The sequence below is a fragment of the Protomyctophum parallelum genome, assembly GCF_964188405.1.
Source record: "Protomyctophum parallelum genome assembly, chromosome: 3".
Lineage (NCBI taxonomy): Eukaryota > Metazoa > Chordata > Actinopteri > Myctophiformes > Myctophidae > Protomyctophum > Protomyctophum parallelum.
In genome coordinates this window covers 54400942-54424366 of record NC_139698.1, presented here as the reverse complement: position 1 = coordinate 54424366, position 23425 = coordinate 54400942, and the positions used below count along the sequence as shown (strand labels likewise).

Sequence of the window (23425 nt, the reverse complement as noted above, 5' to 3'; positions counted from 1 at the left end):
CAGGATTCCAGTTTGGGGATAGAAAACAAGGAACTTCATTTGGAAGTGTAATGACCTGGATTCAACCAAGTTTAATCTCCCGGCAAAGGGAGATAATGCCTAGCCATATGTACCCTAGCATCCCAATTCTGGGTAGCATATTCTGGGGTGAACATTCAGCGGAAATAGCAGATCTACAAGCTTTGCTCTGCGATTTTTGGCAAAGATAATTGACATAGAGGGGGGAAATTAGCAGAAGTATAGAGCCCTGGGGGACGCAACTATTGATTTTAAGTGCTTAATTTTGTTCTACGATTAAGTATACCAGCTCAGTGTGGTTAGTGTCTGCCCCTGACATGGGGATGTGGGAATAGCCCTGGCCAAGGGGTATATCATACCAAAGATGAGTGAGGGTCACCTATACATCATAGTAAAATGTCCATTGACTTGGCTGCCACATGATGTCACAGGGGGAATAAACAAAGCCAGGTGTTGGAGAGGCCCCTCAAAAATTGTACCCAATGCCTCCCTGCTTGGCACACAGCATCAAAGGTTGGATTGGGGGTAAATCCCTGTGACATGCTAGCATGTCCAGGGGTACTTGTACTGTACATCAAGCTGCCTAACGCTACAGACACAGGAGATAGGCTCCTTACTTATGGACTACATGGCTCAGATGAAGTATAAATCAGGTTTTAAGCTTGCAAGTTTCAGGCAAGAGCCACTAGCTATAATAGCTGAATAGCACACCAACCAACCAAGTCTTGTATAGGCTCTTTATCTGTGTAGGATATAAAATTAGAGACGCGTTTCCATTTGGTCAAAGGTCAACCATGCAATCTAACTTTGCATTTCCACCTATTTTCTAAGACAGAAGCCAACTGCCTACCCCCCAGTTCTGTTCTCATTATTTCTAATTTTAGCTATTTCTTACAGCAATCTGACCTCTCACTTCCTACATCCTTCATTTTTTGGCTCCCTGCCCTCCCGAAAGTGCCAACCCACTTCTTTACATTCCTCCTCTGTACAGTGCTCTGTTGTCTGCTGTCCTCCCAACAAAGAATTACGGCTCATTCGCCCAATAAGTCAAAAATGACAGGTTGAACTTATATAATAATAATTTAAAGAGAATGCATTGTAAGCAACTGTGACCATCAATGTGATTGACAACCAGTTAAAATGTAAAAAGAAAAGTAAGTGAAATGCTCTCGTTTGCAGAGCCTTTGCGGTAAAGAATTATTTTTTAATGTAACTTTCAAAAAGTGCTGAATATGCTACAATGTCAACTGACTGTATTTACGGTATTTACTTTCATTTATTTCACCTCACTGCTGTCCAAGAGGAATTATGCCCTCCATAAGGCATAGTCCATGCAGTTTTTAAAAATAGCCTGTTCCCATGGCACTTTCAGAAGCCCCCTAACTCTAATGAGCTCCAGATGCTGACCAGATGTGCTCAACAGTGTGCAGCACTGCCAGGGCAAGACAGAATGTCACCAACCTTTGCACCAGCAAAGAAATCTATAGACAACATGTTTGGGAGAATGTAGGGTCCAACATTTCTAAAATAAAAAGGCTTCATGAAGTGCGGAATGTCTCATGAATTTCCTTCCAACATTCTCTATTTCCATCGAGGTGAGTCACTATGTTTTCAGTTTCATAATGAGTCATGTTTTTCCAGTGTCACAATCCTGTTTCTTTCTACTTCAGTTTATTTAATCAGACTTTGGTACCTTCTTAGGCCGGGTGTGGGTTTAAATTGGGGTTTCAAAGATTGAAACAGCAGCGTGTTTGTGCATTTTACAATACATATTAAAGTGAAGAAAACACATTTCCCCCTATTTGCAAGTTCTCCAAGTTGACTCCCCAACATTCTTCTGCGCTAGAGAGATTACTATCAGCCCAGCATGTAAAGTCAATGGCACACAGGTTGTTGCTCAACCATACACACAAATGTAGACATACAATGCCCCCTAGTGGATTAACGGAAAATTGCCAATTAGTCTAGTGCATTGGTTACCAAATGTTTTCATGTCAAGGACCCCCAAATAGACACTAATTAGCCCCGCGGACCCCCATTTGTAGAGATATGCCAGGGACCCTCATAAGAGAAGATTTTTAACGGCTCTAGTTTGACATGCATTAGTCTACGGACCCCCCATTTAATGGCATTTCTATCTCTGAGACCCCAATTTATGTTGTTAAATCAATGTTATTTTAACCTACCCTAACGGGTCCCTTTGGTTCCATCTGTAGCCTACACTCTGAGTTACAGACCCATAAGGGTCCATTTGATTCCAAACTATCATTTAGCTGGGGACCCCTGGAACTCCCTCAGGTACGCCTGAGGGTCCCCGGACCCCACTTTGAACCACTGGTCTAGTGAACTTGCAATAATACTTAACTTCAGCTATTAACATTGCAATTATAGGTCAAACCTCTTGATTAGAGCTCCTAAAATCATTTTATTTGTAAAAAATGACATAAAAATATTTCTGCCTATGTACAATTGCATATTATATATTATCCTTGAACCATGGCTCTTCATCATAAAATATCATGCCATAAAAATAAGAAAACACAAGCCCTTAAATAGAAGTACAAGACAAAATACAACCCACTTAACCCCAGTTATTGTGACCAGCATTCAAATAATGTACAACCATATACCGTAAGTATACAAGTTATTGAATGTAAAATGTCAATGATTACGTAGTTCCATCTCGTGCAAGATTAGCTCGGTGCTGTGTCCAGTTGTTTAAGTTGTCTATTGCAGTCCTCGGTTCTGTGTCCACAGCAGGAGGGGTCACTGTCTGCCCCCCTCCCCCAGTTGCACTCATGTCAGGAAAATGTTCTTCATAGATTCAAGAGTTGTAGAGAAGCCTTCATTGCTGTTCCGAGGACCCAGCCAGCACCATCTCAGACAAGCAGCCACGGTGTCAGAAGGGATTAATGTTTCGTCCTCAGACTCGCTACCTCCTCCTATGCAGGAAGGAACATTTTTATTGATGGTTAAACTGCAGTCTCCCATCCTACATGCTTCTCGCATGCTTTGTTGTGGCAGATGAGGCAGGGCCCCAAAGCAGACGTTGGGAAATACAACAAACAAAATACCAAACACGCTTCACTGACCTGCAATGTCGTCCGTTTGTTTCTCTCCTCTCTCAGTTCTTCTTTCATTTCCTGCATGTCTCGCCTGAACAACATAAACAGTCTGTTTTTAAGGCCATTTTATTCCAAGTTTTAAGTGTATTTCACAATAAAAAAACATTATTTCCCAAAATAGGAAGTCATTATGGAATGCTTCTGAAGTAGCTAATTAACATAACTTGCATTTAAACAACCACAGATTTACTGCATGGTGCGCATGCTGTAGTGATAATGGTCATGAATGAAGTTATGTGGGGCTGTTTGCAGTGTTTCTCAACCTCAGTACCCTGCCCCCCTATCCAATATCCAGGCCCTGTCACAGCCCAGTGAGTCTGTGACATAATACTGACCAGGATACGAACATCATACTGGCCATGATTCTAACCCAATCATAGCAATGGGGGGAAATAAAATCAAGATTAAGATTGATTAATAATACATTTTAAACTCATCTGGCTCAAGATTCCAGTGGTCTCTCTTTGGAGAACAATGGCCCCATTTACATGCAGAGATTCATTCCTGTCATCAGAATAACACCTCAATTGGAATAGAATATCCCATTCCGAATGAATATTCATTCCGGTCTGGAGGGGTGGTATATATATACCGTTTGAATCGGTATAGATCACCATATAAACACTTTATTCCGAATGCTACTGGGAGTTTGGAATACATATTTTACACATGTCTGCCCTTATAGTGCTTTATGCCCATGTCCAAGCAGGGGTGGCAGAAATGCGCTATTTTACCCATTCGAAAAATACAAATACACCAGTTATTTTCCCCCATAATAAAAGGAGCTATTTACAAACCCATCTGCGAATTACAGTGCCATTGCCAATTGCAGTGTATGGGTGTTGGATGCTGTGTTTTTTTAGTTCTGGGTTGTTTTGGGTGGAGTATGGTTGCAGGGACTGCGCTTCAAAATATATTTTTATTTGATTTGATCAGCTGTTAGTGTTTGTCGGTTATTCATTTCTTAAGGGATAACGGTTATGGGTCGGCCATCTCTATAGTAGTTATAGTTATAGTTATATTCCGAATGAATGCTTTGGTCATGTAAACAATTGAGGAATAGGAATACTTGTATTCAGGTTCCATGTAAACAGTTGGGTATGAATCTCTGTTCGGCATGAATTAATTCATTCTGAATACATTTTGTGCATTAACTGAGGCCAATGCTACTCACTTGTGTTGTGTCTGAAGGAGCTCCAGAGCCATTCTCAGCTCCTTGATCTCAGCCTGCAGGCCATCCAAGGAAGCCTCTTCTTTCTGGGTGGTAGCTCTTCCGGGTAGCGCTGGTCTCGTAGGCGGAGAGGTCTTGGATGGATGCTCAGGTTTAGCGGGTGAAGGCGTGACATTTTCTGCGACCTAAAATGTATATTTAAAGGATAAAGAATGGTAATCATTTCTCAAGCTAAAATAATAATAGTTACATTTTGCAATAACCTGGTTCAGCAAACACAAATATATACACATTCAATATATTGAACACTTATTTCATTAATATGGTGATTATTATAATGGCCTATTCTGTAGACTTAAACATTGTGGGCATAATGGTGTTAAACTCAGAGCCGAAGGCCCAGGCCGTAGCGTAACGGTCTGGGCACCGGACTGGTAATCCAGTCGCAGTGTGCCGCGGGTTCGACTCCCGGACCCGACACGGCCTTTACTGCATGTCATCCCCCCATCTCTCTCCCGTTTCCTGTCAGCCTACTGTCTGTCCCTTCAAAAATCAATAAAAGGCGTAAGCCGCAAAAAAAATATCTTAAAAAAAAAAAAAAAACTCAGAGCCGAAGAGTTTGATCAATCCTCAAGGCCCCCCCCCCCCCCCCCCGCAGCCCCGCCTCCCCGCACCCCCCCCACCCCCCGCCGCAGCGCGGAAAAAAATAAGTTGTTTTCGCTGGTACTTTTAAAGCAGCTTCTATAGGCCAATGTCCAAGCCAAGGTGAGGACTTTCAGGACTATATAGAGCACCGAAGTCCTGACGTAACTCGCTCATCCCGACGATTCCCCTGGTTCACGGAAGTAGTTTCTCTATGGAGAATAACATGGGGTGATCTTAATATCGTCTACTATAAGCGTTGTGGTCCAAAAATAAACAAGCTGTCTCGGCGTTATTGTCAGGGAGGTGTCTCTGTATCGTTTGCAACAGTCAGTCACTCATATATGATACAGTCTGCTTCTAGCGAAAATCTAACTAATTCAGCAGCAGTAACATTAGCGTTTTCTCTCAGTCAGTTGATTCTTCATATCCATGTGAGTGAAGCGGCCGGGATGACATGTTTATTTTTCAAACACAGTTCTTATATGAATCAATCTAAAACTCCTCCTATGGTGATTTCAATGCAACTAAACAAATACATGAACCTGGGGACTGACGCCCTCTACTGAAAGTGACGTCAGACTTCGGTGCTCTATTATTATTATTATGAGAGAGAGAGAGAGAGAGAGAGAGAGAGAGAGAGAGAGAGAGAGAGAGAGAGAGAGAGAGAGAGAGAGAGAGGAGATATAGAGAGATACGGAGGGAGAGAGAGAGAGAGAGAGATCATAGGCGGCGGGTGCGTTTTACCTTTGGGTAGGCTACAGAATTGCGTTGGGGGGGACTGTCGCGGCCGAGCGAAGCGAGGCCGCCGCCGCGGATTTATTTATTTATTTCCCAAATGGTCTAAAAATGAGTTATTTAGCATACTTTTACCAATGAATTAGCCTATACACAGACAGCGACTGATCAGCCTATTTTGGACGATATGGGTCTTTTCTCGAGTCAGTGTGTAGTCTCACTAGTCTGTGGTTAGGTCTCTTTGGTGAATTCTTGATCAGTGTTATTATGTCACGCCTCAAGATCAACTACAAAAGAAACCCGATTAGCACTTTTTAACACCTCTTGGACGGCCGGTGTCTCTCAAGACAGACTGTTGCCTGAGGAACAACAGGGGAGGCGCTGTTTTCCCGAATATTTGACGATGGGATTCTCAGATTGCCGGCGGAGAGGTCCAAAATGTTCGGAATTCCCAGAAAATATGTAATGTAAATGTAAAATGTCCACGAAAATCTTCATGGGGGCCGAAAGGGGCCCTAGGATTCTTCATGGGGGCCATGGCCCCGTGGCCCCCACAGACTCTACGTCGCTGGTTAAACTCATTCTAAAATAAAGTAAATAATATAGTAATTGTTACGGCCAGCCTTAATTAGGTTATTTTGTATTTGGTATTATCTGTTTATCTGTTATCTGTTTCCTGTGTTCTGAGGTGGAGAGTTGAAGTGGAGGAGACCTGCCCCCTTTCTGAAACCAGCTCCTCGCCACTCGCCCTACACACTTGCCCTCGATATGCGCGTTCACGCGAGGCTGCGCCATATTAAGTGTTGTCCGAAACCAAGCAGCCTTGAGTAGAAGTGGCTTATAAAGCCCTCAAGAGCGAGTCTGTGCCGATCTAGACTCGATTGCCTTGTGCAGCCCTGCTTTCTGTCCGCATGGAAACCGCGACCTACAAATGGAAGTACCACTACAAATAAATGATAAATAAACTCCTCCTAAACAATCTTCATCTGATGCAGAATAGACAACGCTCCAACTGATGTTCACAAGGGCTCTTTATTTACCCCACCGTGAAAAACTATAAATGAAACCACACAAACACAATGATTTATAAACACCATGGATGTATATGTCATTTTTGACAGTCATGCTGTATTTCCTTTTTCCATATTAATGAAATCCACATGTCACACAAACATACACGATGCAATGCAATATAACTGTACAAACAAAATAACAGGTAACACAATTGCATGATGGTAACCATGGCAACGAATAGTGTCTGTTTCCTGTTTCTTCACAAGGAGGGCGAGTGTATCTCCAAACAGTTTTTTAAACCCAGCACCCTAATCAAGGGAACTTGATTCAGCTGGACGGGCACTTCCTGACGAGGGAACCTCCCGAGAGCACTTCAAGTCAAGGGACTGGTTTCAGAAAAGGCCCTGTGCTATCATGAGACTGATTACTGGAGAGTGCCTGCTGCTGTGGGGAATTGCTCCTCTCCACAGATTGGCCGGCTCTGATGAGCCCTATGACACCAGCAGTGGATTGGGTGGTGGCCACACCCAATCTACTATAAAGCTCACTCACAAGCTACTCTTATCTTATCAGGACTGTCAGCTTCAAGGCAGCAGGGAATTGATCCCCTTGTCCTCGCTCGCACCACAACCTGCGACCAGCCTGTCCAATTCTTTATTTGGTATATGTTTTTGAGTTCTGTTTTTGATTTGTGTTTCTTATGTTTGTGGTTTGTGCTTCCCCTATCCCTAGAGGGGGGGGTAACAGTAATACAAAAAAACTGCAAGCATTAAACTTTTTGGAGCCTTGACCATCTGGCCAACCTTCACAGAAGGTACATAATTGCATTATTTATCATTTTACATTAAGGTGTGGTTTTAACCTACAAGTAATGTGTAAAGCAGCTTTATCTTAAAAATAAAATTTAAAATGTTAATGTGTGTTTTTAGTACTGTTACATTCAACAAAACTATCACCCAACCTAAGTTTTTCACAATGCTCTACCTGTACATCTGTGTGACAAACACCTTGAACTACATTGAAACCTCATAATTCCCCATTTGTGATTAAATATCATATACTACAGTACTGAACAAAAATACACAAACCTTTGCCGAAGGTTTGTCTTCCTCTGACCTTTTTGGTGATGAATCTGTCTCAGTCTGCTCGGTGCCACTTGGACTCTGTGGATAAAAAACGCCAGCCGTGAACTTTAATGATGATCCCGTTACTTAAAGGATGACTTCACACAGTTTAATGCACATTCCAGGAAGATCCCGAGGCATGTAATCTAAGAAGGACCATGACGAGGTGGAGGACCCTGACACGGTGTGCTGCTGCCAGGCTGGATGTCAATCAGCATTGGTGAGTGGTTCCCAAACTCTTTCATGTCAAGGACCCCCACATTGACACTCATTAGCCTGCGGACCCCCATTAGAAAATATACGCCAAGGACCCCCAATTTGACACTCATTAGCCTGCGGACCCCCATTAGAAAATATACACCAGGGACCCCCAATTTGACACTCATTAGCCTGCGGACCCCCATTAGAAAATATACACCAAAGGACCCCCATAAGAGAAGATTTGTACGGCTCTAGCAGTGATTCTCAACCAGTTTCATTTCAAGGACCCCAGGTTTGACCTGAATGAAGCTACGGTCCACCATTTAATGGCATTTCTATCTCTGGGACACCAATGTATATTGAAGAATCTAAGTTAATTTAACTGGAACCAAATGTTAATTTAAATGTTAATTTAAATGGAACCAAAGGCTCCATTTGGTTCCTAATTATCATTTAGCTGGGGACCCCCTGGAACTCTCAAGGACCCCTAGGGGTCCCCGGACACCACCTTGGAAACCACTGCTGTACTTTAAGTACATTTTGATTCTAATACTTTTGTACTTTCTTAAATTACTTAAATTCTGGACTTTTAGTATTTCTACATTGCAGTATTGATACTTTTACTTAAGAAAAGCTTTTTGAGTACTACACGAGGCTGCAGTTTTACCCCTAGTCTCCCAAAGCATTAGCTGGGTTTGCCTGTCACTCCCGAAGTCTTTTCTGTACCTCATTCATGTCCAACTCAATCAACTGCATTGTGGAAGTGCAGGAAAAGCAGGTGGTTGGGTTGGTAAACCATTATGATAATGGTCGTTTATGATTGGATGAAAAGATTAGGCCCAAACAAGTCATAGGCTTTACTGTAGATGTTATCGCCAACATTCTAAAACTGTAATAGCTGGCCCCCCTCGTGACCCCCCCCCCCCCCCCTTCTCCAGCACTCGTGGATAGGAGACAAACATAGAGGGTAGCTTTCACATTTTCATTGCTCAGAAAGTCACTGATAAATTCATCTCACCAGATCAGAACACGTAGGCCTACAGTATGTGATGGTTACCTAATACCTACAACCGTTTCTTTCGGACCAAATGCTGAAAACGAAAAGCCTGCAGTCTCCGACGCTAAATGCTAACTTGCTCTGCCTGTGAGGCTCAACTGGTTGATTGACTTTTGCATTGCATTGCATGAATATGACATTGTAGGAACGGACAGACCTAGCCCCTTTCGGGACCCTACGTAAAACTTTTTTTATATTTTGTTGAGTTTTACGTTGGGTCCCTGCTCACTACTGTATTTTCGTATGGAAATTCCTATTTGCGGATGTGGAGATTCTCTCTAAAATAGGACCCGCGGCATGTGACGCCATTATTTTCCTTGAGTTATTCTGAATTCGGTAACTTTAAGTAGCTATACATCCAGCTGCGAATATCTCCTGTGGCGCGGAAGCCGTTAAGTATTTTTAATCTTTGTTTGACCGATTTGGTCGCTTTATTTCTTCTTGTTTGTTTACCGTTTATTGTACCGCCTCCCGGTGTGCGGTTGGCTTGTGAGGCTACGTCCCTGCCTCTGATCTGCTGTGTCATAGCTATAGCGCCACTAGCTAGCCAGATAGGCGGTACAATGAGGTGTCAATAAACAAGGAAGGAAAAGAAGAATCCAAGCTTCCAAATCGGGCAAACATATATTAAAAATACTTAACGGCTTCCGCGCCACAGGAGATATTCGCAAAGGTATGTATGTGTACTTATACTTTACATATTCAGAAAGCCTCATACTGAAGAATATCGTCAAAGAGCGCGGGGAGGCGTTTTAACATGTAAACATGAGCCAGTAAATGTTTTAATCAGGTGGCATGGACGACGTGGAACAGGACCCAATGCACTGGGTCGAACAAATGTCAGAAACTTCAGTAGCATTTGGGTTCTGCTTGGAGGGCTAGGACAGACCTATATCAAGATATTGATATTGTAGTTTGCACCCCTACAGTAGCTGTATTGTTTTTAATATGTGTTGTGTTCTTGTGTTCATGTGTGGTGTGGGTTCACTGACAACAATCTGTACTCATCTGTAATCACTGGACAAAACGTGGCATGTTCTAGTAGTGAGGTAATTTGTAATTGTAATGCCAATGACATTATTTGTGTGACTTACTGCTGGTGTAACCAGACCAGACGGAGGTCTCCTCTGTGGAGGCTTGGCTCTGTTTGCTGTGGGATGGTTCAGCTTCTCTGTGTTCACATCCACTCCATCAAACTGGCTAAATTCATTCTCCTTTTTTGGTGAGACAGGCACAGCATCACCATTGGTTCTGAACAAAAACAAAAACAGTCTCAGTCTCAGAATAGTGACATAGGCATTTCAAACAGAAAACCTTTTTAACTTCACCTAAAGTCACAATGAAGAAAACTAGCGCTACACTGGCCTCTACAGGTTAAAGGCGACATCAACGTATCACTTATAATCTGCTTTTACTAGAAGCTCTAGCTAACCTGTCTCCGCCAGATGGCGGCAGCAGTGAGTTCCTCCACTTGTGAACTCAATACTGCCGCAATCTGGCAGAGTCAGGTTAAGCTCTAGGCTAGGGCCTAGAGCGCCACGCCAATAACATAGTGTCATAGAGTTTTATATTAACTGTAGATTGTGCAATTGCATTAACGGTGAGGAATCCTCATCCTTTGCGTAACTTTTTTTTGGTGTAAAATGTGGAGTCATTTGACCTTGCGTGTGCTGTGAGACATGAGAACAAAGCTGTCTCGAACTCCATGGCAATCGTCTTGGATTAGTGTAGCTTGATAAGCACTTACCCATCATGTTTTTAACCACCACAACACATTATGAAGCATTTAATACTTATGAGGCTACGTAGATGCATTGTAATCTGCTTAGGACACTGTCTAAATACAGAACTTACAAGCACACATAATGCAACGTACTGTAACGTCAGGCATCGTCAGGCATCAAAGCCTTGTACAGTTCAACCACTTGGCCCATCGGCAGCACCCCCTCTCAGTATGTTTATTTAATCTCTCACAAATAAATAACCACCCCCGAGGCGAACACCTTGAAGACAGCAGCCTTAGTAAATACTGAAAATGAGTCTGACTCTTTAAGAAGTTGGAAAATTAGCCTCTCTTAAGCATATCCATTTGGAAAGAACTGTTAGAAAAGCATTTTCTCCATGAGCATAGTCCTAAAGACAGGGCGTTTTTTAGTTTTCTCATTTGTGTGAGTGTGTGTGACTGTGTGTTCAGGAAACAGGAAATGGGCTGCTCTCGTCTGTTTAAGCCTGATTTGACTCATCTTGAGGAGTTTCCACTGCTTCACTAAAGGTTGCCCATCCTGGCATTCACATTTAAGAGTGCCATGGAAACCTGGTGCACCAACCACAGCCTCACTCCCAGTGCCAGCAGACACACGAGAGGAAAGTGCTCTTGACATTTTCTACAGAGCTTCTGCCTTTATCATTATAGGGGTTAAATGAGTAACTAGAAAAGTCTCACTTTGAGTGCCCTATTTGTCGGTCTTGATTATGGAGACTTAAGCAAATACCCCAACAACAACAATAAAATAAAGGGGACTAAATTATTATATTATTATTGTTATTATCTATTGTTGGATTTGGGCAGATTTGTAGTGCTGGTGCATGGTGACTAATAACAATGACAGGGAAAATCTGAGTGATCTTGTCACTCACTTAGGCAGAACCTTATTTGGTTTGTCCTTTACTGGTGGAGGTGGGCCAGCCAGCTTGTTGATGGACGGTAGTTTGACCTTGGTTGGAGGATTGCTTCGCAGGTCCTTTCCCTCTGGTTTTTCGTCTGAAAAGCATGATTGACTATTACTATTATGAGGGATTTAGAGTAATAGTGCCATGAGGGATTTAGAGTAATATTGCCATAAAATGCCTCTATTACCTTTTGTTTTTGGTGGACCACCCTTTTCCATGGCAGATGCGTCTGGCTTCACTGAAAAAGAGTTAACTGTATGAGAAACTATAACATAATATTGACTTTTGTTTTAATTATGTACTGCAACAATATTTTGTCTAGCGAGCATATTTTACAATTTGTGCGGCCTCTGACCACAATGTTGTTGATTCAAATCCTTTAACTAACTGGGGGGAAAATTTGCATGATCTGTGAATGATCCTCCCTCAGTAAATCCTTTGCCATTGACCAAGGCACTAACGTGCAGCTTCTTGGTGACAAACAGCAAAACACTTTTTTGAGTGATTTCTGTGACTGCATGCTTGTAAACTGCTAAGAAAAGAACTTGAGACGAAGGGGAGTCCCCTGGGGGACTATACTAGGTCCCATCCTTTGTTTGCTGAGTCTACACCAAATATCTCCGGAAAGAGCTGATCTCGTGAGCTTGAGTTTGGCTATTTTCGTTGAATGTTTTTCCCAGGATAGGGACACTATAGGGTTCAAGTGGCTAATAAATAAAATTAGGCCTATAACCCAAACAAATTGTGCATTACTCAGACAGGATTGACTTAATAAACAAAAAATCACCAAGAATTCCTCTGAGTTGATATTACTACTCGCACATGAATCAATGTAGGCCTACAGCGCCTACTGTATTGTTTACTTCGATCTGACTTGTGCGAACAAAGCATGCTGTGTGCAGAAACAATACAGTTCCTTAAAGCCACATACCAAAACATCCTATTTTATAATTTGAGGAATTGTACATTTCCCCTTGTTTCACCCGTTGTAAGCATAATGTGGTTCACTGAGAAGTGCTTACAATCCTTCAACGAATTCCGAACTGAGAACTGCAGCATGGGAATTGGTGAAAGCAATGATCTGCTCTTCAGTGGAGCGGACCAGGTCACAGCCGTATCCAATTGAATTGCAGCTAGCATTCCCGTGGGTCCCGCCAAGCTTTGTCTAGGACTAGGTCCCTGGTTAAACGGATAGGATGTACAATACATTGAGAGACATTGCCCACGACTTGTAGAAAACGAGAATAGATGCTTGAATTAGGAAGCTTCACTGAAATCCAGCGCAGCGATAGTTCATTGAGACACGGAAGGCAGAAGGTTTAATGGTTTATAATCTAATCTCCCCTTCGTGCTCTATTCTGTTCCTTTAAATCAGCTGTCTCTCCATGTCAACTCCCCTCACTCTCATTCGCTGCCAGCTAACTCACTCACACCCACATTCAATTAGGTCTTCTTTTTAAGCAGTCACTACCATAAACATATAAAGGTAGACGCCCTTTCCGGCTCTGGAGCGTATGTGCTCAAGGGAGGGCAAAACTTTCCCGAGATTCCTTGCGAAGCACCGCGGAAGCATGAGCGTGCATCACAGAGCGCATGTTCGCGTCTGATAAGTCCCGGAAATGCTGCGCTGTGATTGGCCAGTAATCACTTGAGTGGCAGAGTGACGTAACGTGCCTTCCACACTTACGGCGTACTTCCTCTCCCAGTGTACATTCTTCCGCCCCTCCTTCAACACACATCGCTCCAACGAACTGCAGCGGCCAATGAGGCATCCATTTTTTTTAAATATCTATGGTCACTAGCGTACTCAGCGTAACAATTCCTCCACCTCCTCCCTGTGGCAATAGTTCTGTAATGTAATGGGTGATTCTGTGATTAGAAACGTCATTTATGGATTGTACTATATGTGGTATTTAGTTATGTTATGGGTATCTGTGATTTAATGTGTTTTATGGATTGTATTATGACCCTCTGATTTGTTTGTTCAGTATCTGTGGTATATGGAATCCATTGAAAGTTATATTGTTTATGTAATGACTTTATGTTATGCTCTGCTCTGGGGTGAGTTGTTGATATCAGAGCTGTGTCTCGGTGCACAGATAATCTGAGATCAAAATGTGATATGATATCAGATGATATAATATCACATGAGCAGAGCCACACCGCCATACTAAATGCAAAAGCTTTGCAATAAATGGTTAATGGTCATTCTGACTTCAGCTGAAGTGTTTCACTGAACTGAGGTAATGGATGGAGCAATGAGCTATTTCAAATGGGCAAATCAGCTGGAGGACATTTGTGAGCAACCTGCCCACAAGCCTACTAGTTCAATACAAACACCAGTCTCATTGAAAGCATTACAACACAAGGTTTAGAACAGTACAACCTGACCATGTTCTAGTATAATCAACAAATTAAATAAAAGCAGCCTACCTTCTCTGATCAGAGCATTATGCAATAATCCTTTTCAAGAAAAACCAACCACACTGTGCGCACTGTAGCAATTACAGTGCTACTTCTTGGGTTGGCTGGGAAAGTCTCTGTGACAGAACTCGCCTCAGTCGGCCCCCCACCCCCTCTGCCCCTGGCTTCCTCCAAGACGTCTGAATGATGTCACATGACCAACCCCACCTCCAACCCCAGCCCCATTACACCATAGTCTGAAACTTCCTGTAACATGCTGTAACTCCTGAGTATCAGAGAAGTGGCAGAGCTGAGATTTCCTTCAGTCAGCCAATAATAGATGAAAAGCATGCTTTTGTACTACTATACTACTATTATACATTATATATTGGATTGAATGTCAATATGTCAAATTGCCAATTGAACTATAGCTAATTGAATGAAAATATCTGCTGAAGTTGTGTTTAAGTCAACACATCCACTGACCTCAATTTCGGTGGAAACGAAAGATAAGATATCTAAGAAGTGAGGAAGAATGACGAACTGAAAGAGAACAGCCTGAGTGTTGGACCATGCACCACATCCTGTTGTGTTCTGTTCTGTGACTCTGACAGAGTGAAGCTCAAACCTTCACATATCCTTTCGTCTAAGACAAGTGGTTCTTGAACTTGTCAATTTCAAGGACCCGCTTGGTATACATTATGCCACGAACCCCCAAAAAACCCCAATGGAACGCCTTCAAGGACATTTGGTTCAGGCCTGTAAGGGGCCATTTGGTTGCTATTCCTAACTCTCAATCGTTTAGCTGGTGACCCTCTAGAACCCCCACAAGGACTCCTGGGGGTCCCCCCCAACCCCACAATGGTGGTCAAAGACCATCGAAATGATTCCATGTGTTGTCTCCCTCCAATCCATGTCCGTATTTTCCAAAGTCTAAGAATGCAAATGCCTTATGTATCACGCCCCACTCCTCTGCCTTTGTATTTGAGCCGTGACTAATCTGATTGGTTGAAACAGCCTTCTAGCCGTGGGTTAAACCAGCACCATTCACCACCTAATCAAAACAAAGAATTCAGCTGCTCTGTTCTCCCAGAGCGCTAGCAAACTCGGTGGATAGGCTAGCTAGTTTCTTGGGACATTTGTGGTCGTAGTGACTACATCTCGTTCCTGACCGCATCCCTGTCGTGGCAATAATCACGTTAACCCACACCCTCTCGTGTAATATGGCTTAAATAAACACCTTGAAGATAATCTACTCTGCATCTGGTTGCCTATACTTTTGGGTCCTACTCCGTAACTCATTCCTGACATGTGTCAGTGTACTGTTTATCACATTATTTGCATAAACAAAACACATTAAAATTTAAATATATTATAGACTTTGCAAAGCATCTGCAGCTAACTCAAAACAAAGGCAAAGTACTACACTAACAGAGACTGCATGTTAAGTCAGTGTGTTCAAATGACAGTTTATGAGGGAAGGAAATTACTTCATTGTAACCAATCGACAACCTTCTCTTACTGTGATTTAACCACATTAACACTGGTGTCCCTATTTTGAAAACATTTTCGAAATTTCTATTTTGTCAAAGGCCCATGTGAATATCTATGGAATTATGTGATAAAAATGTATCAGTCACATTTGTTTTATTCCATTGCGATTATAGGCTATGATTAGCTCTGGTCCATAGCTCTAATGCGATGAATTAGAGCTATGGACCAGAGCTAGGCTATGATTGGCTTCAATATTTTTGCATGACGAGCCTGTTTTCAAAAAGAAAATACGACAAATCATCTTCCCCCAAATTTGAATCACATGTCGAGGGCAAATTTATGTGTCATTAAAGTAACGAAATGTCACTGTTCGTTGCCGAAACGTGACACTGTGGTCTATCTACTCTTGTGAGTTTTGTTTTACAAAAAATATACAACTGTAGGACTATAATCAAAGGTTGGGTGGCATACAGTATGCATTTTCATCAGAAACCAGTCATTTAGGTTTACTCTACTGTTACATAGGCTACATCCTGAGCTACTACAGATAAATGCGCTGCAAATGTGTAGCTTTAACCTGGCAGCAAGGCTAATGGAAATTTTGCCAAATGAAGACATACCAGAGACACAGTCCAAAGTCCAAACCCACACCCATACTTTCACAAATGCTACACAATAATAATTCACAATTTGCGTGATGAAAAAGTATTTTCTTTAAATTAGGGTTGCATGAGGAATCATGTTGAAAAGTGTTCAAGTCATTCTTTAAATCTTTTCCAATACCACAGTATAATAATTTTCTAAATTTTGGGACTGAACTTTCCCCATTCAATAAATCTTGCAAGGGCATCGTGACATATTACAAATATACAATATTTGACACTGATCACCTCCCCTAAACCACACATGCCGTGTGGAACGCCACTAAAACGTGATACTACTAATAATTTCAGCCACTGAAACAACAGTCTAATCCTCCACACTGTGCCAGACTAAACAAGTACCACTACACCTACAGTATTAAGTTGTCTTCCCATTCAACTCAGCTATTCAAATGAAACCCAACAAGCCAATCCTGTTCCTGGCCTGCATGTCATGATAGACGAAAATAGCATATCGGTTATTTTTTGCTATTTGACATATATCGTTTACTTGTTCCTGTCACAGATCTTGGTGTGCTGCGCTGATCTGATCAATGCTGAAGAGTGAAGTTACTGTTCTCTTACCTGAGTGTCTCTCTGAGCTGCGGCGAGCAGGCGGCTGGCTCGTTGTCCCAGACTGGGGGAGGACAAGGAGTCAGTTAACACATTTTGGCAAATATGTGTCCCTGCCTGGTACTCCTGAGACATTGCTATGCTATACACACTCTTTCCACTCAGGAAGTTTTCAGTGAGTAACTACAAAACAGAGGACATTGAAAACAACCCTGAGTCATAGCCCGTTATAGAAGCAATAACATGGGGAAAAAATGGGGAAAAAGCAAAACTTGCCCAAGGAGGTCTTATGTCAGCCAACTACAGATAATGGGGCTTTGTGTTTTGACCTATTAAGTAAAAAAAAAAGGTATAGCCAATATCAATTACTTTAAGACGTGTCCAAAGTCTCATGGCAGCTCAGTGCATTTACCAAACCCCAGTGGAATGTGGGGAAGTTCCTGCTTACAGGGATACGGACAGGCTGTTCCTGAGAACATCTATAGGGGCAACTCACTTGCAGATCCGTTGGTGGGATCACCATGACGAAGTTGTCGGGGAAGAAACCACGTCGCCCGTTGACCTCTCCCTCCCACCAGCCTTCATCTTCTGTTTCCTTCAGAAGAAGATTAAAACAAAATTAGAACCTCAAAGACTGCACTGCAACGTCCATTGGGAACTTAAATTGCTGTATACAGTAAGGGGTTATGAAAGGGTCAGAAAAAACATTGTTGCCTGGCCCAGAGTGATGAATATCATGTAATCTTAAAAAGGGGAAAGTATTTGTTTTCCCATGGTGCCATACTACAATATATATGAACTGGACAGGGACAGGGACAGGGAGCATAGTCTGTCTATATTTTTGTAAGGCTTTGGTATATAATGTTGTGGATTGTGGCACAAGTTTAAAAAAGATTACTCACAAAGTGAGTCAAGTTACACAACACGTTTTGCTGGTTGAAATTATATACAGTATGGTACCGGAATTTCATGACAGACTTGTCACTAGTACTTTGATCACGCCTGTGTGATCTGGTCTAGGTGTGGTTTAGAGAACTCTAGACCGGATAATAAAACAAAGAATACATTTTTGGTCCCCCCTATAGAGTTATGGTCCCCGCCTTGTTTGTTTTTTGTCTCGCCAGTCGCTACGAGTTGTAATAAAATATACCAAACGATCTATTCCAAGAAGTACTTGAAGAAACTTGTCGGATTCATATACGCCACATCAGGGTTTTTATTGGGTATAGGCCCTAAAATTATGATGCAGGGAATTATTTGGGGTAATTCTGATTCGGGTTTGGGGGTTCCGGCCTGATGACTATACAAAGCAGACTACAACATATCATGTCATATCATCCGCTCCCGACCGGATCATGAAGCCGAAATGGTATGCCTCCCAGGCTACTTCTCAGTTCTCAAGTATTCCACAGCATGACATCATAGTAGCTATGAACATTATCAAGAGCCAAACCTTTGTGATTATTGAAACAGTGTCTCCTTTTTTGAGAGTCAGCTCATCTTCTGTGCAGGCTGTGTAGTCAAACATGACTTGGCAACATTCTGACACTACAGTAGGAGGAAATGAATGGGAAAGAATTAAGACACATTTGTAAATACCCAATCGTAACTGGAAGAAACGACTTCAACAATAATGACTAACATTATCATTACAATGGGAGTATGACCATTTTGCACGTATGGAAGCCAGGAAGTATTCACGGCAGTGACTTATCACAAAGAGGGTGTGCTGAGAAAGATTGTAAAAATAAATATTCTGCTCCGCTCTATGATGTCAATCTTACAACTTAACTATTTGGGTCAGGTCCGCACCCACTGATCTATTTAGGTTAGGTGACAGGAATATCTGCCTGTTGCTTGTCAATTATGAGTATTGTGTAAACTAATTGCTAGTGCTGTCCTAAAAATACAGTAGAACCTCCTGTTAGAACAGTATACTGTAGAGTTCTTGAACATGGAAGGGATTTAATGCAGCAGTATTGAATTCGCTTCCTTGATTGCTTCTTTGACTCAATGATACTGGTACAAGGACGTGTCACGTGTGTACAGGTATAACTGGAAAGGTGTCTCTAGAGTGCAAATCTCTGCCAGGAGACATGCCATAATAATAGCCTAACCACATCATTTTATGTGAGCAAACGCACGCAGGCACGCACGCACAGGCCAAAGCATGATGTAGCCTACTGGTGCAGATAATAAGAATGCAGAAACAGAATATTTGTAGCATACCATTGCCTTTGTTCCTCACAATGGTTTCTTTTGGTTGCTTTGTCTGGACGAAAAGAAAATATAATCATACATACAGTATATTCAATCGAATGACCACAGACAAACTACAACACATGATTGTCTGAATGCCATACCTCCTTTCTGAATACTGCATCTGCTAGTTTGGGTCTTGTCTTACCCTCATTGGTATCTGTTAATATAACAAACAGACAGTTAATAACCTACCGGTAGTTGAGTTCTGTTCTATCAATTTATGCCCAGGTTCTTTACAAACGGGGATATTTATTAACTCACCTTTTGGAGTGACAAATATTTCTTTGACGAAATTGGATGGAAATGCTCCCACTTTACCCCCTTTTATCCCCATCCACCATCCATCTTCAATCTATCCAAAATAAGAAAATAAACAGTGATGGTGAGATTACATGAGATGGAAACGTGTGCAATGGTGTTGAGCCTAATTTATATTTTTGCATGTCAATTGCATTTTTCTTTACTGATTTTCAACTAAATAGTCATGTTTTGCTCATGGACCTTTAACCATTTAATCCCTTAGTTTAGGACTCTGCTGAAAATGAATGCCAGTAGGATAAGAATAACATTTGCAAAGTCGTATTAAGGTTATTTCTTGATGTTGTTGCTTGATGGCACATGGGAAATCTTATGAACAAGTTGGACCACTTCTTGTGAATCACAGTGTAGCTGGTATGTGTTTGCTTTGTCAGCCTGGCAGGCACATAAAAGAAACGTCAAGCAACCTAACCAAACAACACAATGTACATTATGGAACTCATGGAACTCCATTGCTGTCAGGCCGGGTTTGACTGTATATGAACTGGTAGAAAGTATTGACCTGTCCTGTATATTGTAAACTGAGGTTAACAGTGTCAATGACGTGAGCAGCACTCTACCTCTCTCAGGATCTCAACAGTCTCTCCGACAACCAGGTCCAGTTCGTCGGGACTCGTGGCGCTGTAGGCAAACGCAACCTCACATTTCCTCCTCAGCTTCATCATCCTCGCTGTACAGACAGAGGCAAAGCATCACCAGTCACATACATTCACAGAAAAACACACAAAAAACCCCATTTGAAATCTTAATGTTGGATGAAAGATAACATTAACGCAGTACATTTAACCAGCTGGAAGGCAGCAGTAAGCTAGTCTCAACAGGAAAGCTCTCTAAGACAGCAAAGCACTGGAAGTTCCTTTATGTTTGTAACCCATCTAATCCCTCAAAGGGACCAGGGTTGTTTTTATCTGGTCCACGTTGTAATTAAGCTTAGTGTGGAAAGGATGTGGTCAAGAAAGATATATATTTACATTGAGCCTGTGATTGCTTGTTACACTGTCTGGCTGACAAAATGTATCCATCATGATGACCACATTTTTTTTGTTGATATTTCTCCTTTTTGTGTGCAATAAACAAGATTCATATTTGACAGACAGACAGACAGAACATTTGCAAATAGCATTTGTGAAATACTAATTTGTTTCAGTTTACTTGGGAGCTACTGTACTAGATGGGTGGGTTGCAACATACAGTAAGAATGAGAGCCAGGAAAAAGTAAATAGAAATTTAGTATGAGATCACTGTGAGGCGCATTTGACACTATCTTGTGTGTTAAATCAGAACTACACAGCAAAACCGTGTTTAACTCTGAAAGTGTAAAAACAGACCTTTTTCAGAGTTGAATATAGGCTGAACTGGTATAAATGTACAGTGCATGTTCAAACTAATGTTAAGACGTATTTGCACATAATTATCTTCATGGCCGACGCTTGTATATTGGGCTTCTGCTTTGCAACTAAAGGATTTTTCTTTTCAGTTGAAAATACATCATTGTCATTAACTATAAATTAGCCTTAAGAAAGTTGTGGAACACCATAAACATTGCTGAGTTCGGAAAACAACATACATTTTCTTAAGCTCCTTGGTTTTGGGTTGTTGTCCCTTATCAAATACACTGGTATTTCCTGTGAAGAAAGCCAGGGTAATTAAGCATGTTTAGAGGTAGAATCACAGTCAACATACATACAATCACCTCCAAAACAAACCATTTTACGGCACACCAAGCTGGCAAGTTGAACAATGGGACAAACAGACCTTGACAAAGTTTGCAGGGAAGATGCCTCTCTTGCCCCTCAGCTCTCCCTCCAGCCATCCTTCCTCGCTAGCCCTGGTAACGTTCTTCACAATGTCCCCCGTCCTCACTGTCATCTCGTCGCTCATGGTGCCGTCAAAGCCCATCAGCACCAGCACCTCTGAGGTATTCATTCATACATGAGGCATTGTATCATTTTACATCTCTTGCTTCTAAGTGCTGTTATCACAATTAATTCAAGTAATATGCTTCGATATCAGTTTTAACAGGTTGTGTGATGGTTTTTCTAGTGGAGAGATTTAAGTAGTTTAGAGCAGTAAGGGAGTTGATAGTCAAAGCCTAAACATTGTTGCCAGTGAAGGATAGTGTCTTGACTCCCTGCTTGTCTGAACATAGCTCTCGAAACACTCAAGACTCAACTTGACAGACTTAATGACACTGAGGTAAACACAGTTAAGGGTATGTATGTACTACGCATTAATACATTAAGAAAATAATAAGCACTCAGACAAAATATGGACTGGTACACTAAGGTAGTAGTTATGGTGAGTATGTGGGGACAGATTGTTAAACTTGTAGCCCAAATATAATCGTTGCCGATGCAAGGTCTATAACCTATATCCCTTGAACCTGGAAATTAGTATTCAAATCTGCAAACGTCCTTGCATAAATCTGACCCCAAAAAATAAACATTCCTTAAGAATTGAGTTTCTGAAAGAATCACGTGGTGATATTGACTTACCCATGATTCCTTAATCTTTGTCAAAACTATTATCTGCTTGACTGCTTCAGATCCTCCAAATCCTCTTCCTCACAGTGCAGACAAAGAGCTCTTAATTAAGGAGAACTGAAAGTACAGTACAACAACGTTGCCTAGACTAAGACTTCTTGATATGGCAGCCAAGGCCCTTCTTCCTACTCGTCAAACATTAACATTGAGCAACAATTCTTGCAGCCAGTCATGGCAAGTCCCAAGCACGGAGTAGGATGGGTCAACGAGAAGGAGGCAGACACAGAGTTAAGACGAAACGTGAGAGAAAACAGGTGAGACAGGTTTCAGAAGGAGAGAGAGCTCATGATATGGTTGAAGTGAACCAAAACATGCATACAGTATGTGTGCGTGCGTATGTGCGTGAATGGAAGGCCAGAGTTCCACAAAGGGTTAATCCTGCCCTATACAAAGCCAATTGGGTTATCAACATATAAGTGAAGTGTTATTGTCGCCTCGGCCGGGACCGAGTGGAATAGTAAGAGAGTGGTGACGTCACAGACACACTTTGATCTCACCGCAAAGCAGGTGCCTATGGGGGGCCGGGCTATAGTTCCAAACATTAGAACTATCCCAGAGACTCAGCCTTTTCCATAGCTCCAGTCATCACCCACATAGTTAACCTCTCCATCAAACAGGGACAGGTCCCCCAAGATTTTAAACTGGCCAAAGTAACCCCCTTGTACAAAAAAGGGAGTAAATTAGAACCCGGCAACTACCGCCCTATTTCTATTCTAAGCTCCATCTCGAAAGTGATGGAAAAAATAGTCTATGAACAGGTTGAAAAGTATCTTGCCACTAATAAATTGCTGTACGAGTTCCAATCTGGTTTCAGAACATCCCACTCCACTGACACATGCCTCCTCTATTTGAGCGACCACATCAAACACGAGGTGGACGCTGGAAAATACTGCGGCATGGTCATGCTGGACCTCCAAAAGGCTTTTGACACCGTGAACCACTCCATACTGGTTAACAAGCTTAAAGCTATTGGTTTTGATAGCACATCAGTGAGCTGGATGCAATCCTACCTGGAGGGGAGAGAACAGATGGTGGAGGTGAACGGAACACTGTCCCCTCCCCTCCCAGTGAGCTGTGGCGTCCCACAAGGAAGCATACTAGGGCCTTTACTGTTCCTAATATATGTTAATGACATGACTTCAGCTTGTGACTGCAACTTGTTCCTGTTCGCAGATGACTCAGCACTGCTGGTCTCGGACAGGAACAAACTGCAGGTTGAAAAGACCCTCAGCTCTGAACTCGGTAGAATCTGCACCTGGCTCGCTGAACCTTGCAAACTATCCTTACACCTGGGAAAAACTGAATCCATCCTCTTCGGATCAAATAGTAATCTCAGCAAGGCAGATGGCTTCTTGGTTAGAGTGGGTGACAATATTATCACACGAAAAGATCAAATTACCTACCTAGGTTCCATCCTGGAGGCCAATCTTT

At 42.1% G+C, this 23425-nt stretch overlaps 1 protein-coding gene across 1 annotated transcript; it reads right to left on the bottom strand.

The window, feature by feature from the left end:
- Window positions 1-2109: 2109 nt before the first annotated feature.
- On the bottom strand, window positions 2110-22149 carry sh3d21 (SH3 domain containing 21). The gene is made up of 17 exons (XM_083762226.1): window positions 21947-22149; window positions 21207-21364; window positions 21019-21076; window positions 20012-20121; window positions 19395-19485; window positions 19235-19290; window positions 19101-19143; window positions 18325-18419; window positions 17368-17466; window positions 16884-16935; window positions 11948-11998; window positions 11728-11851; window positions 10185-10341; window positions 7797-7871; window positions 4318-4499; window positions 3111-3174; window positions 2110-2960 (listed from the first exon to the last, which is right to left on the bottom strand). The coding sequence occupies exons 1-17, from the start codon at window positions 21948-21950 to the stop codon at window positions 2928-2930; spliced, it is 1452 nt and encodes a 483-aa protein (XP_083618352.1). The 5' UTR covers window positions 21951-22149; the 3' UTR covers window positions 2110-2927.
- Between the last annotated feature and the right edge of the window lie 1276 nt (window positions 22150-23425).

Bases quoted from the DNA above. Each gene is read 5' to 3' on its own strand.
- sh3d21 (XM_083762226.1), bottom strand. The intron at 19,486-20,011 runs GTAGAGTGCTGC...TATTTTGGATAG, and splicing joins CTGTTGAGATCCTGAGAGAG to ATTGAAGATGGATGGTGGAT. The intron at 2,961-3,110 runs GTCAGTGAAGCG...CTTCCTGCATAG, and splicing joins ACAAACGGACGACATTGCAG to GAGGAGGTAGCGAGTCTGAG.